The 17451-nt window shown below is 33.5% G+C and overlaps 1 protein-coding gene across 1 annotated transcript in view; it reads right to left on the reverse strand.

Moving 5' to 3' along the window:
- Window positions 1-1916: 1916 nt before the first annotated feature.
- The window catches only part of LOC148954772 (uncharacterized), a 242402-nt gene continuing 226867 nt past the window's right edge, over window positions 1917-17451 (reverse strand). Inside the window, exons 8-9 of the mRNA XM_089087238.1 lie at window positions 12864-12997; window positions 1917-2044 (exon numbers count right to left, since the gene is read on the reverse strand). Coding sequence (XP_088943364.1) covers window positions 1928-2044; window positions 12864-12997 — 251 coding nt within the window. The 3' untranslated portion in view covers window positions 1917-1927. The remainder of the gene's footprint in view (window positions 2045-12863; window positions 12998-17451) is intronic.

A 17451-nucleotide genomic window follows, 5' to 3' on the forward strand; every position in this document is an offset into this window, starting at 1 on the left:
AAAGAGTCCGTTTAGTAAAAGAGTACCGGTATCTTTCCATTAAAGTGCATCTCATAAACCTACTTTCCATGTCACTGCTTAAGTTATACATCAGGGTTGAGTTTACGCAATAATTAAGAAATCTGAATTATAGTTTTGAGAATAAAAAAAACACTGATCTCAAGTTCTATTTGAAAGAAAAATTAGAATATTTGCTAGAATTTGAAAGGAGTAGTAAATCTACAGCAAACGTCTATCACTATTTGTAGGCTATTAATCTTTTTGTATGTCCTTTCGAATTTATAACCTTTCAAGATAAGCTTTTGAAGTTTTGCAAAAGATAGCAAAAACAAACAAGGGTGCCGATTTCCCATCCCCACTATATTATAAAAAAAATTTCTAGTATTTTCGTAAAAACATCTGCCCTCCCCCCTCATTTTGAAAAATACCCTTGATTTTCTTTTATAATATTTTCATAAGAAAAACAGTATAAAAAGTCCCATTCCCCAATTTTAAAAAGTACTCCTTTTTTGATAGTTTTCTTTAAAAGAATCCTCCCCATTCCCAGTGTGAATTGGCAGCCCTTAAAAAGGCCTCAATTTTTCTTAGCAAATGCAAAATCGTCGGTATCCTGGTTTATAGGAGTAATAGTCTTTGCGTTGCTATTATTTGGGTTGAGACAGGGGCCAATGGTGTGACTGTAAGGTCAGCCAGAGTCGATTCAGCTCTAAATAGTTGCTTATAGAAATCTCGGAGAGAACACGTGAGATGTCCGATGATTTGACCCCAACCAGACGTTGTACTTCCAATCAAAGGCAGTAAAATTGAATTTCACTCAAGTTTCAAAATGGAGACCGAGCAATGAATTCTCCTTAAGATTTTACAAGCTTTTGGAAACCCTTGCAAACATATATTTTTTACTGTACGGTCATTTATTCTTAAATTTCGGATATACAAACATTGCTTAACATATGAACTAGAAAAAAACATATGAAGAATTAACAAACTATGCTCACTTTGCGTCATTTTGTCAGGCCTCCTATTCCCAAGTAAATTTTCTATCTACCCCAAGATCCTCCCAAGTAAAATTCTCTATCTGCTCCTGAATTTGAACAAGAAAAAAAATGTGTTCCTTCCTGAACAAAAAAAAGGAATATTTCCTTTTCCAAATTTACTTTTATGCAAGATTAAAATTTTAATGTAGCCTTTTTCATTAATAGAAAGAATTATAAGTCTGACAAGCAAAAATGTAAATCTTTATTAATCCAAAAGGTCATCGTTACAAACTATACTAGATTGTAACAGGCCTACTTATACTAATGTCAATCACCATCTTGCCAATGACCGTCCTGCTCAGTGTCTGACTATGTTGCAGGGTATTTTCTTGAAAACATTGCCGAGATTGAATGAACTGATGCCAGTAATGACTGCAAAATCATGCCCAGGGAATTCCCTGGACACTTGGATCACTATTCACGATGCAAGAAAAATTGTTTGATGAAAAATCAGAGGTGAGAAAAAGTTCTCTCGCCAGTACCGGTTCTGAGAATCTAGTGGCACTTTCCCCTGGTGGCTGACGAGTGATGAGTGACCCTCCCCCCCCCTGGTGGAACGCCCTCTCCCCTTACTTTTCCCTCCTCCCTAAGTAAAATTCGTCCATGGTAAGATCTTCCTACTTAACATTCTCTATCTACTCCTGACTTTAGACGAGAAAAAAATATGTTTTCCCTTCTGAACCAATAAACAGAAATTTTTTCTTTCAAAATTTACTTCTATGCAAGATTAAAATGTTAATGTAGCCTTTCACATTAATATAAAGAAGTTTAAGTCTGACAAGCATAAATGTAAATCTTTAATAGTCCAAACATAATTGTGTATATAAAAACAACAAAACTTTAAAAAAAAATCAAGCGATAAAATGTCTATTTCCTTTAGAACTGGTATTCAACTATAAGTGGTTCGGCGGGGAAGCCAAATAATTCACAGTTTCTTGGCAAATATTTTTTTTCGCTAATGTTGCCTGTTTTACTGAGTTGTATTCCGCAATGAAGATCGCTCTTTGATTCTGAAAAGGGAAGAAAAAATTTGTTTAGAAAAACACAAACATGTCTATTGTGTTTTGGGAGAAAAACAAAATAATTTTGCGTCTTTTTCAACTGAGTATGATGAAACCCATGAAAAAATTCTTTGAGAGTCTTCATTTGTTGCATATCGGTTTAATTAAAAACTTAAAACTAGCAGAAATTACTACCCCTTCCTCAATACCTTGCTCTTTATGCTCAAGTTTGATTCTCTGTTCCAATTATTTAAGAATGACTCCTGAACCACAAAGGGTGTTTAATTGGAATAATAAGCTTTTTTTTAAGTTCTAAAATGACTTCAGCGTCAAGAGTGAAGAATTGAGGAGGGATAACCCCCTTTATATACGCAATAGTTCTTGTTTGTTTTAAGTTTTAATTTGGCTACTTACTTTCAGTGGAAAAAACTCATTCTTTCCATTAAATTTCTGATCATTTTTGAAATTATGTTGGGAAATCCAACTCCCCTTTGATGGAAAATTCTCTTCCCCAACTCAAACTTCCTCCATGAAAATATTTTTCCATTTTAATATTTTTTAAATATTTGAAAAATATCTTCATACTTCTCAATAGCCGATGCCATATGTAAACAATGAGCAAAATTAATAGCTTGGAGCGTTTCCTTCGAGCTGTGGGGTTCAAATCATCCTCGACGACAGAGTTATTAGATATTTTGGTTTTGCTAAACACGAAGAATACATCAAAATTTTGATCGGATGTATTTGGGAAAAAATAGATGTGGGAGGGGGGGTGTGTCTATGTGCCCTCCAATATTTTTGGTAACTAAAAAGGAGCACCGCAAATTTTTATATTCGATCAGATGATCCCTGTCTCAATCTTTTATGATCGGTGGTTTGACCACCCCTGGGAAAAACAAAGAAACAAATCAAAAAATAGCAAAAAAATTAACCCGCATCCGTGATATTGCTTCTGGTAAAAATACAAAATTCCAAATTTTTGTAGATTACTACTACTGCAGCAGCACCTAGCAGCTTGAGGCCAACACAGATTCGCACGGTCTTCCTCCCTCCCAATCTATGGACAATCCCAATCTAAGGCAATCTCATCCCAATCTAAGGACAATCTGTCATCTTTCATCCACAGAACGTACCCTAATCATCTTAGTCTTTCTCTCATTATAACCCTAGAAAGTTGGATTGGACCGCGTTTTTTGTAAAGCCTACTGTTTGAAATACAGTCAGTCAGTCGGGTGCCCAAATCAATCCGTAGACAATTTCTCTGGAAAACATCTAGCAAATCTTCATCTGCTTTTCGGAGTGCCCATGCTTCAGAGCCATACTTCACTATAGCAGCTTCTAATATTCTAATCTTGTTTTGCTGACTTATCTTCCGATTCTTCCAAACTTTTTTTAACTGTGAAAAAAAAACCCGAGCCTTAGCTATTCCATTTTTAACAGTTTTAACAAGTTTTATTACTAATTAAATTAATACTAATTAAAACTGATAATTTTTTATTAAAACTAAGAAATGAAAAAAGAAGGGAAGACTGCCTAACAAAAAAGTTGTAACCTAAGACACTTCAAACATACTAATATATAAAAACAATAAAACTTTAAAAACAAATTTAACGATAAAATATCCATTTCCTTTTAGAATTGGTATTTGACTACAAGTTGTTCAGTGGGGCAGCCGAATATTTCACAGTTTTTTGGCAAATGTTGCCTGCTCCACTGAATGATATTCTGCTATCAAGATCGCTCTTTGATTCTGAAAAGGGAAGAAAAACTTTTGTTTAGAAAAACACAAACATGTCTATTGTGTTTGAGGAGAAAAACCGAGTATGATGAAACCCATGAAAAAATTCGTCGAGAGAATTTATTTATTGAATATTGGAATTAATTAAACACTTAAAACTAGCCGAAATTACTACATAAAAGGGGGCTGGCCCTTCCTCAATACCTTGCTCTTTATGCTCAAGTTTGATTCTTTTCCAATTATTTAAGAGTGACACGTGAACCGCAAAGGGTATTTAATTGGAATAATAAGCTTTTTTTAAAGTTCTAAAACGACTTTAGCGTAAAGAGTGAAGAAATTAGGAGGTTAACCCCCCCCTGATGGAAAATTCCCTTCCTCAACGCAAAATTCCTCCATGATAAGATTTCTCCATTGAAAAATATCTTCATACTCCCCAATAGCCGATACTATATGTAAACAATGAGCAAAGTTCATAGCTTGGAGCGTTTCCCTCGAGCTGTGGGGGTCAAGTCATCCTCGACGACAGTAGGAATGCATCTATTGATTCGAGGGGGACTCCATACATGGGCATTGAAGAGATTTAATGTCCTTGGTAAAAGCCTGGACGAGATTTAATTTCCTTTGTAAAAACTTAGGGTGAGATTTAATGTCCTTGGTAAAAGTGTTATTTCTAGACCAATCAGATGCATAGAATCAATGTACATACAAGTCCACACCTCTTTCTAGACCTGTTTGATGGTTATATTGTTTGATGGTCATGTGGTTTGATGGTTATATTGTTTGTTTTTTATGTGGTTTGATGTTGTTTCTTAGTTCTGTTCTGTTTGTTGATGGTTATGTGGTTTGATGTGTCTATTGAATACAGACAGAAGTTTACATCATTGCAAGATAAGAGCGTCCAACGGGAACAAGATCACCTGTCTCTTTCTAGGTCAATCAGGGAGTCGGAAATACGAACGGGACAAGATCATTGACACCTATTTCTAGGTCAATGGATTTACGTCAACATGAATGTCAACATTGACCTCGTCTTTCAGGATTTAGACAAGCGAATGGTATGAGCATCCAATTCTGTTACTTTTTACCTCAAATTATCAAATATGTTATTTAGAATGTTACCATGTTTTTTAAAAGTCCCACCGCACCCCCACCCCCCGTGACTAAAAAATTTTCATTATTATAACTATTCAAGGGCTCATTGGGTATATTTTTGTATCACGTCCAGAATTAAGTGCATTATTAGCGTAATCTAATAATGATACAAAGTTATATCATTTTCTTAGGAGTGAAACAAAGCTCCTTTCAAATTAGCTAGTGAAAATATTAAACAATGTAAGCGACTTATGAAAACTTTAATATTTTTAGGGTGGTAGGGGATGATTCAAGGGTTCATTGAGTACATTCTTATACCCTTCTTTTTTCAAAACTAGCTAGTGAAAATATTAAACAATGTAGATGACGAATGAAAACATTAATATTTTTTAGGGGGTGGGGGTGATTTGAGGGTTCATTGGATACATTTTTATGCCCTTCTTTTTTTTCAAAAATAGCTAGTGAAAATATTTAACAATGTAGGTGACCCTGATTTTGCGTGGTTTCGCAAGAAAATAGCTCGTCTTTAACAATCTTACCCTTAGTTAATTGAAACTGTGTATTATTTCAACATTTTTAGTCCAATTGCGTAGCTAATAAAGAAACATTTAAAATTTTTCTGATTTTGTGTGGTTTCGCAAGAAAATAGCTCGTCTTTAACAAACTTAGCCATAGCTTATTGAAACTGTGAATAAATATCTTCATTTTTAGTCTAATTGCGTAGCTAATAAAAAAATGTTTGACATTTTTTCTGATTTTGTGTGGTTTTGCAAGAAAATACCTCGTCTTTAACAAACTTAGCCATAGCTAATCAAAACTGTCCATAAATATCTTCATTTTTAGTCCAAATGCGTAGCTAATAAAGAAACAAACTTTCCAAATATCGGAAGCATGGCGTCTTTCATACATGCTACAATTGACTTTAAGGGAATGCATTGTTTATGTAATTTTGATAAACCGTAAAAATTTTGGTCAACAGCTACCCCAGGGATGCATTTTAGGTTACTTTTTTCTCAAAATGGCATGAAATATGCTAACGGGTGTACTCGTTCACTTTAAGCAAATTTTTTCATATTCTTTTATTATTTTTGTGACTCGAGCTCAGAAGAACATTTGAGGTGATGTTTTGTTTTTATGGATGTAAGGATTTTTATTGTTCACCATACATGCGGGCTATCATTTCAAGCAGACACAGGCCAATTAATGTTAAGCGGCAGAATATCGTAACAAGTTATTTGCACATTCATTCGATATTTCAATTGGATTTTTGATAGGTGTTAACAGTAACGTGTTTCGGAGCATTATTTACGGTATCATCCTGAGAAAATGCATATCACGATGATTTGAGATGCATACTGGACACACAATTACTTCTAATGGTTGGGCTCCATGTCCCCGCTCAAGAGCCCAAAGTACCCCTCCCTCCACTAGGGTACCACCTCGAGCGCATGCCGCCAGCGAGTGAGCATCAAGTCCACCGTACGGTTTATCTTAACCCTGGCGCAACCCAGGACACGTTTTCAGCAAAAATATCAAAACGTGCAAAGGGGAAAATTTTTGTTCCCACCCACCCCGCGCGATGTAGGGGAGTATGGTCAGTATGGTCAGTGTACCAGGGACAGACTCCGATCATCCCAATGCTATTCTGGGGGGTTTGCTCACTGTTGAATAGTTCCGAGGGGACGGAATCCGAGCTTCGGCTAGATGATGAAAGGGCTAAAAACGGTCTCGCTCGAGATAATTTAAAGGTAGTAATAATAAGCAAATTATCATTGAGTTTCTAGATCAACACTCTAACGTCAGAGCATCCCTGTGTGAGAAGAGTAGATGTCCAAACCGATAAAAAAGTATACTTATGGTCCAGAGCGGAATGGCGCTACGACACTGTTTTCACACTAGCACCAGCTAACCACACATCAACCCCCGTCCCCTTTGAAAACAGAGAAGCCCCCATTTTTTTTTCTTTATTATTGTTAGATACTCTAAGCATTTCACCTCACAATGTTACACTATAAATACTCTTAGACATCCCCTCTCATCACCCATCTCCCCAAAAACACTTCACGACATTTCTCGCTAAATATTTTATTTTCAAGTCATTCATTTGGGCTTTCGCAAGCAATTCAGCCCACAGTGTAGCACTATAACTACTCCAAGACATCCCTCTGCCATCACCACACCCCCCACAACCACAGACACTTTCTTAGAAGTAACGTTTTTTTGTTAAGATGACAACTTATCTGTTAGAGGTAACAAGTTTTTTTTTTACCAAAGATACCAAATTTTTTCATAGAAGTAACAATTTTCACAATATGATAACAAGTTTTCTGTCAGAAGTAACAAGCTTTCCTTAACACTAACAAATTTTCTCATCAAATTAACAACATTTTACCTTAAAACTAACATATTTTTACTTATCACACAAAAATTTCTCATAGAAATTATATTTTTCGTCAGTGATAACACGTTTTCTGTTTCAACTAGCAAGTTTTCTGCCAAAGATACCAAATTTTTTCTTAGAATTAACAATTTTTTGATTGTGATAACAACTTTTCTGTCAGAAGTAGCAAGTTTTTATTAACACTAAAAAATCTTCTCATCAAAGTAACAATATTCTTCTTAAATACTGCCAAACGTTTACTTAACACTAACAGATTTTCTCTTCGATGCATCAACTTTTTTCCTTAATACTAAAATACTTTTACTTAACACACTCAAATTTCTCTTAGGAATAACACTTTTCGTCAGTGATAAGAAGTTTTCTTCCAGAAATAGCAAGTTTTCCTCAACACTAACAAATTTTGTCATCAAAATGACAACATTTTACCTTAAAACTAACATACTTTTACTTAACACACAAAAATTTCTCTTAGAAATAATATTTTTCGTCAGTGATAACACGATTTGTTCGAACTAGCAAGATTTCTGCCAAAAATACCAAATTTTTCCTTAGAAGTAAAATTTTTTTAAATGTGATAACAAATTTTCAGTCAGAAGTAGCAAGTTTTGCTTAAAACTAACAAACCTTCTCTTCAAAGTAACAACATTCTTCTTTAATACTACCAAACTTTTACTTAATACTAACAGATTTTCCCTTCGATGCATCAAGTTTTTTTCCTTAATACTAACATTCTTTTACTTAACACACTAAAATTTCTCATAGAAATAACACTTTTCGTCAGTGATAACACGTTTTCTGCTTGAAGTAGCAAGTTTTTCTGTTAAAGATACCAAAAAAATTTTCTTAGAAGTAACAATTTTTTCATTAATAACAAGTTTTCAGTTCGAACTAGCAAGTTTTCTGTAAAAGATACTAAATTTTTTTAGAAGTAACAATTTTTCGTTATGATAAGAAGTTTTCTGCCAGAAGTAGGAAGTTTTCCTTAACACTAACAAATTTTATCATCAAAGTAACAACATTTTACCTTAAAACTAACAAACTTTTACTTAACACACCCAAATTTATTATGGAAGTCACATTTTTTCATCAGTGATAACACGTTTTCTGCTTGAAGTAGCAAGTTTTCTGTTAAAGATACCAAAAAATTTTTCTTAGAAGTAACAATTTTTTCATTATAATAACAAGTTTTCAGTTCGAACTAGCAAGTTTTCTGTAAAAGATACTAAATTTTTTTAGAAGTAACAATTTTTCGTTATGATAAGAAGTTTTCTGCCAGAAGTAGGAAGTTTTCCTTAACACTAACAAATTTTATCATCAAAGTAACAACATTTTACCTTAAAACTAACAAACTTTTACTTAACACACCCAAATTTATTATGGAAGTCACATTTTTTCATCAGTGATAACACGTTTTCTGCTTGAGCTTGCAAGTTTTCTCTCAAAGATACCAAATTTTTTCTTAAAAGTAGTAATTTTCGCTATGATGACAGGTTATCTGGTAGAAGTAACAAGCTTTAAGTCAAACATACCAAATTTTGCGTGGAATTAACAATTTTTTCGTTGATGATAACAATTTTTCTGTCAGAAGTAGGAAGCTGGCTGATTATTGATGATTTAGCTGAATCAATTGAACAGTTCTCACAGGAAATGCTACAACAGTTTACCGTTCGCTCTCATCATGAACACATTTCCATAACCCTAGTCCTACACAATCTGCTTCATCAGAGCAAGTATGGTATTGCCCGGGGTAACTTTTTAACAGGATTGTATTGCAGATAGGTTATTTCTATGGGTATGGGGATTTTTCAGGGAGGAGGATCCAGGTATCCTGGCATTATTTTAAAAACGAGCAGAAGTTCAACCATTTTTGCATATTTTTTTAATAAAGTTGGATTTTATTCATTTTTAAAGTTAACTTTCTTGCATATTTTTCTAATAAAGTCATCGATTTTTCTCATTTTTAAGGTTAATTAAGGCTAAATTACGCGCGCGTGCGTAACCTAGCCTAAATTAACCTTAAAATAAATAAAACCGATGACTTGATTAGAAAAATATGCAAAAAAATTAACCTTAAAAATGAATAAAATCCAACTTTATTAAAAGATATGCAAAAATGGATGAACTTCTGCTCGTTTTTGAAATGACGCCACGATACCTGGCTTCTCCTCCACTGAAAAATCCCCCTTCCCTTAGAAATAACCTCTGTGCAATTCAATCCTGTTAAAAAGCTACCCCGGGCAATTACCATATTTGCTCTGATGAAACAGATTGTGTAGAACTAGGGTTATGGAAATGTTTTCATGATGAGAGCGAATGGTAAACAGTTGTAGCATTTCCTGTGAGAACTGTTCAATTGATTCAGCTAAAGCATCAATAATCAGTCAGCTTGCTACTTATGACAGAAAATTTTTATTATAAACGAAAAAATAATTGTTAATTCCACGAAAAAATTGGTATATTTGACTTAAAACTTGTTACTTCGTGTTACCCCATGCTTCCGATATTCGGAAAGTTTGTTTCTTTATTAGCTACGCATTTGGACTAAAATTGAAGATATTTACAGACAGTTTCAATGAGCTATGGCTAAGTTATTTAAAGACGAGCTATTTTTAAAAAAATATTAATGTTTTCATAAGTCGTCTACATTGTTTAATATTTTCACTAGCTAATTTTGAAAAAATAAAGGCATAAGAATGTACTCAATAAACCCTTGAATCATCCCCTACCCCCCTAAAAATATTAAAGTTTTCATAAGTTGCCTACATTGTTTAATATTTTCACTAGCTAATTTGAAAGGAGCTTTGTTTCACTCCTAAGAAAATGATATAACTTTTTCTCATTATTAGAAAACGCTAATAATACACTTAATTCTGGACGTGGCCCAAAAATATACCCAATGAGCCTTTGAATTACCCCCCACCCCCTAACAAATATTAATGTTCTCGTAAGTCACCTACATTGTTTAATATTTTCACTAGCTAATTTTGAAAAAGAAGGGCATATGAATGTACCCAATGAACCCTTGAATCATCCCCACCCCCGTAAAAAATATTAGTTTTCGTAAGTCGCCTACATTGTTTAATATTTTCACTAGCTAATTGTGAAAAGAGCTTTGTTTCACTCCTAAGAAAATGATATAACTTTTTAACATTATTAGATATCGCTAATAATGCACTCAATTCTGGTGGAAATAAGGAAGATTGTTTCATAGGACACCCTATAGAAACAATCAACTTTTCAAAGTTTCGTGAACGTCTGCAAACTGTTTCTGGCCAAGAATTTTAGCAGATCGGTCAAAAATGTATTTGGAAAAGGATGTTTACGCTGTGTCTTAATTTTTATAGTGACGAAAACTTCTTTTAATATGGATTTTATTGATGGATGTTTGTATGAATAGCTGATGCGTTAAGGTTCGTAAATAGATATAGTTATAATGATGAAACATTTTTTGGTCACGGGGGGTGTGGTGGGACTTTAAAAAAATGGTAAAATTCTAAATAACATATTTGATAATATGAGGTAAAAAGTAACAGAATTGGATGCTCATATCATTCGCTTGTCTAAATCCTGAAAGAGGAGGTCAATGTTGACATTCTGCTAACTTTTTTCTTACACATTTTTAACTCTTAATTTGAGCTTCTATATTGAAACCGGGGGATGCCCTCCCAAAAAAAGTTGAAATGGTGGAAAAGGGTGTCTTAAGGGTTGGGGAGAGGTGGACCCTGGAGGTTGAGGTCCATTGTGGTTATAGTCATTGATGGTTCATACTTATAATCCTCTCACTAATCCAATATTGTGTACTTGTCTATTATAGTGACCACAGAGTTTCACCCCAAAAAATCCTCTAAAATGTCTCAAACTGTTTCACCCCAAAAATCCCTAAAATATCAATTAATTTGTTTCGCCCAAATAATCCCCTAAAAATAATTTCTGAATGTTCCTTTGTTTCGGCATCCTTTTGCGATGTAGGAGAAACCTTACGTAAATCCTATGACCTAGAAATAGGTGTCAATGATCTTGTCCCGTTCGTATTTCCGACTCCCTGATTGACCTAGAAAGAAACACGTGATCTTATTCCCGATAGTAGCTCTTATCTGGCAATGATGTACACTTCTCTCTGTATTCAATAGACATAGAAACATCAAACCACATAACTATAAACAAACAAAATAGAACTAAGAAACAACAACAAACCACATAACAAACAAACAATATAACCATCAAACCACATGACCATTAAACAATATAACCATCAAGCAGGTCTAGAAAGAGGTGTGGTCTTGTATTTACAGGGATTTTGGGCATCTGATTGGCCTAGAAATAACACTTTTACCAATGTCATTAAATCTCACCCCAGGTTTTTACCAAGGACATTAAATCTCGTCCAGGCTTTTACCAAAGACATTAAATCTCTTCAATGCCAATATATGGAGTCCTCCTCAAATCAATAGATGTATTCCTACTGACGACAGAGTTATTAGACATTTCAGTTATGCTGAACAAGAAGGATATCTCAAAATTTTGGTCAGATGTATTCGGGAAAAATAGTTGGGGGGAGGGGAGTTGTGGAGGCTATGTGCCCTCCAATATTTTTGGTAACTAAAAAGGAGCACCACAAATTTTTACCTCCGATCATATGATCCATGTCTCAATCTTCTAGAATCAGTGGTTCGACCACCCCTTGGAAAAACAAAGAAACAAAGAAAAAAACATTAACACGCATCCGTGAGTAGTGGGGGGGGGGGGGAGGTTCCGATTTCTAGGATAGTCCTTCCAGGATTTCTACGACAGCCTTGTGACGTCACGGTACACACCTCCGTTTCAAGCGCATGTTTCGGCACGGTACACACCCCTGTGTATTTCTACCGCAGCACTCTGACGTCACGATACACCCCTATGTGTTTCAAGCTTAGTAGAAGTTGTTGATAGAAATCGGACAAGCTGTAATAATCAAATTGATTTGAATAGATTGTAGTAAGAAAAGACATTTAGTTGAGTGAAGAGCAAAAAACTGGTAATTGCAAAAATAGTTGTATTTATTTTAATAAGGGATTACAGTGATTTAAAAACCTTAATATATATATATATATATATATATATATATATATATATATATATATATATATATATATATATATATATATATATATATATATATATATATATATATATCTATCTATCTATCTATCTATCTATATATATATATATATATATATATATATATATATATATATATATATATATATATATATATATATATATATATATATATATATATATATATAATATATATATATATATATATATATATATATATATATATATATATATATATATATATATATATATATATATATATATATATATATATATATATATATATATATATATATATAAACAATGTTTCTGATTGATTCTATATTCTAGGCCAGACTGATCACAAGATTATGCGACAGAAGTTCACTTAGAAATATGCGGTCAGTTTCCTAACAAGAAAGTAAGAGAAGAGCTAAATACCATTTAGAACTTAGCACTATTTACAGACTTGCATATTTTGATTTTACATAAAAAAATTTAATATAATAAAGAATACTTACACATGAAGATTTAAAGGAATCTGACGTCTTATGAAAGGACTTTAAACCAGGTATTCCGTCAAAGAGCTTCCTGACTTGGTTAGGGTCAACTGCTATGGGAGCGAGTATCAGTAACCTACTGCAAGTATTTTCATCTAAAAAAAAAGTGAAATGAAAAATCAAATGGCAAAGGAAATGAAAATAAAGTTAAAGGCAGTAACTGTAACGGCAAAAAACAAATCGTTGTAACAATTGCAATTTACTAGAACTTACAATTCTTGAAATTCAAAAAGTACAAACATTTACAGTTAGGTTATTCTATAAGAATAGTCTTAAAAATCAAATTACCTTACAAATTTATATAAGTAATGTTATATCAAACAGTTCTTGGAAACAAACTGTAAGCAAGGAGCGAAGCGGCATAATAGTAACCAAAACTCTAAAAAGGAATTTAGATACCGAATGCATATCAAAAAAATTGTTTTACTATGTTGATCCAAAATTTATACCTTTTTCAAGTAACAAAAAGGTTGGAGTCCCCCTTTCACTTCCCCATTTCCTCTAAGTGTCCAATAATGTTTTTTTAGATAACCATTTTGTTCAGCAGAATGGAAAATCCCAGTAACTATGCCTTTGAGGATACCAAGACCTCCCATAACCCTTGGAGAAAGTTATGTAAGTCATTACATCTTCCCGTTGTTTACTTCGAGTATTTGCTTGTTTGTGATTGGGAAGTATATTGATGCTTTTCACTGAGGAGAAAGATGAATTCTTCAAGGGGAGAATATTCAGCAGGGAGAGAGGTTTCCAGATGGGGACAATGAGTTTGCCAGAATCCCCATCCAAGATTTTTTATTTGTCTTAAACTTTCTTTGCCGTCATGATTAAACTGGGAAGATCCTAGTACTACAACTATAGACTCGCTGCAGCAACGACACACTTAAGGTGAACACAGCAACCCACGCTCCTCCTCCGTCCCAATCTATACAAATATTTCCTCTTTACACCATATCAGGAATTTTCTATTTCCAATAAATCTTTACGTTGTTCAACTTTCAAACATAAAATTTTTTATTTGCCATCCAAGTCAAGAAATAATGTGGAATTTTCTTTGGAAATTGAAAAAAGTTGGAGTTATTTAGGAAAAGCAATTTACCTTTGGCAACAGGAATTTGGTTAAAAATACAAAAGCATAGTATAATTAGAGAGCAAATCATTGCTGGAACATCGTAAGAATCAGTTGTTTTTGTAAAGATGTGACCATATTATGGTCATGGTATCGAAAGATCAACAAGAATCAGGGCTTATTAATTTTTTAAGCTTCTTGAAGGGGGGGGGGTATTTTAAATCTGGATGCAAGAAATAGGCGAACATGCTACTCCCCTGAGGAGGCTACCTATAGCACATAATAGAAAAAGTTTGAACAAATAACTAAGGACTCACCGAGCTGCAAATGTGAAAGTTTATTTTCAATTTGTTTAAGAAAAATCTCTTCTTCCTCCTTTTCTACTGTCCCTTGGTCTCCTAACCCTGATAAATCTTGGGGGAACGCAAACTGCGGACAAAATCCTGGAAATGTTCCATTTAAAGGATCCACACCAGTCGGGAATGAAGTTAAGACACCAGCCGGTGACATCATAGAACCTGTTCCATTTCCGCCAAGTGATGCTAAGCCTCTTGCTTGTGAGCCCGTGCCTGCTGAACCACCCAACCCTGCAGCACCGCCCATACCATTTGAAGTTTGTAACATAGAGGGATCCATTTATTAATAGTGTTACCTCAACAGACAAATTTGAACTGATTTAGTTTTAAAACTGTAGATATTAAGCTAACTTTTGAAAAAAATAGAATTGGTAATTGTTTTTTTGGTAATTGGGTCATTGAATTTTATCTCCTTGCTTAATAACAGGATGTCCCCTTATGCTTATTAATTACGTACATTTTTGGTCTCTATTTATGTTTATAAGATTTATTCCTATTAAATCCGACTCTCATAGACATTTGGTGTCAATAGGCAATTTTTTTTTAAAAATAATCAAAATATACAAGTCTGTCGCGTAGCCAAATCAGGGCGCAGCTTCAAAATCGGCTATATGTTTTTTGTTCTTTTTAAAACTGACAAATTGAAATTTCTGGGCACAAAAACGATCTAAATAGGTCACAACTTTAAGAGAGAGAAAAAAAAGTTTTTTTTAACTGAAAGCAAGGAGCGACATTAAAACTTAAAACGAACAGAAATTATTCCGTATATGAAAGGGACTGTTCCCTCCTCAGCGCCTCACTCTTCACGCTAAAGTTTTTTATTGCTTAAAAAAATAAAGTTGTGAGACAGAGTTAAAATTTAGCGTAAAGAGCGAGGCGTTGAGGAGGGGACAGTATCTTTCATATACGGAATAATTTCTGTTCGTTTTAAGTGTTAATGTCGCTCCTTACTTATAGTTAAAAAAAATTTTTTTTTAATTTTATTTCTGGACGTTTTTGAATTAATGCAGCTTTGATTTTGGCTCACCGTACATGAATAATTAAAATGAAATTTGCATGTTAATTTTACTTTACTTTTTTGGCTAAATGGCTTTCTCGAAATTTTGTTCTGATAGAACTTACGAATTAACTTACGTAACGAACTTCTATATTCGTAAATTTTTATTACGTATATTAGGGGGTTCGCCCCCTAGCCAATAGCTCGTTCTTTACGCTAAAGTTCAAATTTTGTTCCAATTCTTTAAGAATCATCCCTTAATCACAAACGTCGTTAATTAGAATAATTAGCTCTGATGAAAGTACAAAAAAAATTTTTTAGCGTAAAGATCGAGGAGATGACTAGGGGGTGAACCCAATCATATATGTAATAATTTCTGTTCGATTTAAGTTGTGATATTGCTTCTTACTTTCAGTTGAAAAAATTATTTTTTTTATTTAATTTCTTATCGTTTTTTTTAATGATGCTGGTAAATCCGGTGCCCCCTTCATAGCAATGTCCCTTCCCCCATGAAAACTTCCTCCATGGAAAGATCCTCTCACATAACCCCCGATCCAACCCCCCCCCCCTCCGTAACTACTAGCAAAAATACCCCCTGAAAATTTCTGTATACTTAACAATAACCAATACTATATGTAAACATTGGGCAAAATTCATAACTTGCAGAACTCCCCCTGGGGACTTTGGGGGATTAAGTCATCCTCAAAGACATAGTTTTTGTATGTTTCAACCAGGCTGAACAAAACGACTATCTAAAAATTTTGATCGGGTGACTTTGGGTAAAAAATGAGCGTGGGAGGGGGCCTAGTTGCCCTCCATTTTTGGTCACTTAAAAAGGCCACTAGAACTTTTAATTTCCGTTTGAATGAACCCTTCCGCGATATTCTAGGACCACTGGGTCGATACTATCCCATCTGGGAAAAAAAAAAAAATAAAGGCGCATTCGTTATTTTTCTTCTGGCAAAAAATATAAAATTCCACATTTTTGCAGATAGGAGCTTGAAACTTCTATAGTAGGGTACTCTGATTTGCTGAATCTGAAGGTGTGATTTTAATTAAAGTTCTATGACTTTTAAGGAGTATTTCCCTCTTTTATCGAAAATAAGGCAAATTTTCTCAGGATTTTTCTTTTGATAGGTAAAACTAAACTTGATGAAACTTATATATTTGAAATCCGCAAACAAATCTGATTCTTTTGGCATATCTATTGGTATCAAAATTTCGTTTTTTAGAGTTTTGGTTACTATTGAGCCGGGTCGCTCCTTACTTACAGTTCGTTACCACGAACTGTTTGACATCGTGTTTTTCCCGAGGTGGCTGTATGGAACCTGTGGTGACGTCATGACATCAAGAATAGGCTCAAATTGTCTTTTTTGACAATTTTCAATTGTCTTTTTTTTAGTACTGAAAATGCCTTATCGGGGGTCTTTAGCCGAATTATTTGCTTTTCCTCTTAGTATTTTTTTTCTACAGGCTGAAAATCACCCCTTTTTTTCTTTTTTTGTTGAAAGTCTTTTATAGCCAGTTTGGTCTCAGAGCATATATTCTCAAACTTGATTTTATTACAATATTATTTAAGTTAAATTTCGGAAGTACCAATACAAAAATTAGACCATGGTCTGGTTTCTGAAAAAAACTAAGTTTTGTTAGCATTTGCAGAAAATAAACCCAGGATGAGATACATAATCATACATAAGATACGTAATCCTATTTTTGTCCAAACATTTGCAAAAAAAAACAAATATATATATATATATATATATATATATATATATATATATATATATATATATATATATATATATATATATATATATATATATATATATATATATATATATATATATATATATATATATATATATATACACAGTCACACACACACGCATAAAAAATGGTAAATTTGTAATACAAAATTCGTATAAGTTTGATTTCGTAGTAAAACACTGCAGTAATAACAACCTGCCATGAAAAAAAAACAAAAAAAAATATCAACTAGATTAAGGGGTAGGTAATCCTATTTTTAGTCCTAGCATTTGTAAAAAAAAGTCAAGAATACACAGAATAGCACATAAAAGGAAACGGATAAATTTCACACCAAATTTTAACAACATATCAAGCAAAAATAAA

This window comes from Artemia sp. Qi Xiang Cuo, chromosome 3 (assembly GCF_049724085.1).
Source record: "Artemia sp. Qi Xiang Cuo chromosome 3, ASM4972408v1, whole genome shotgun sequence".
In the NCBI taxonomy this organism is placed as follows: Eukaryota; Metazoa; Arthropoda; class Branchiopoda; order Anostraca; family Artemiidae; genus Artemia; species Artemia sp. Qi Xiang Cuo.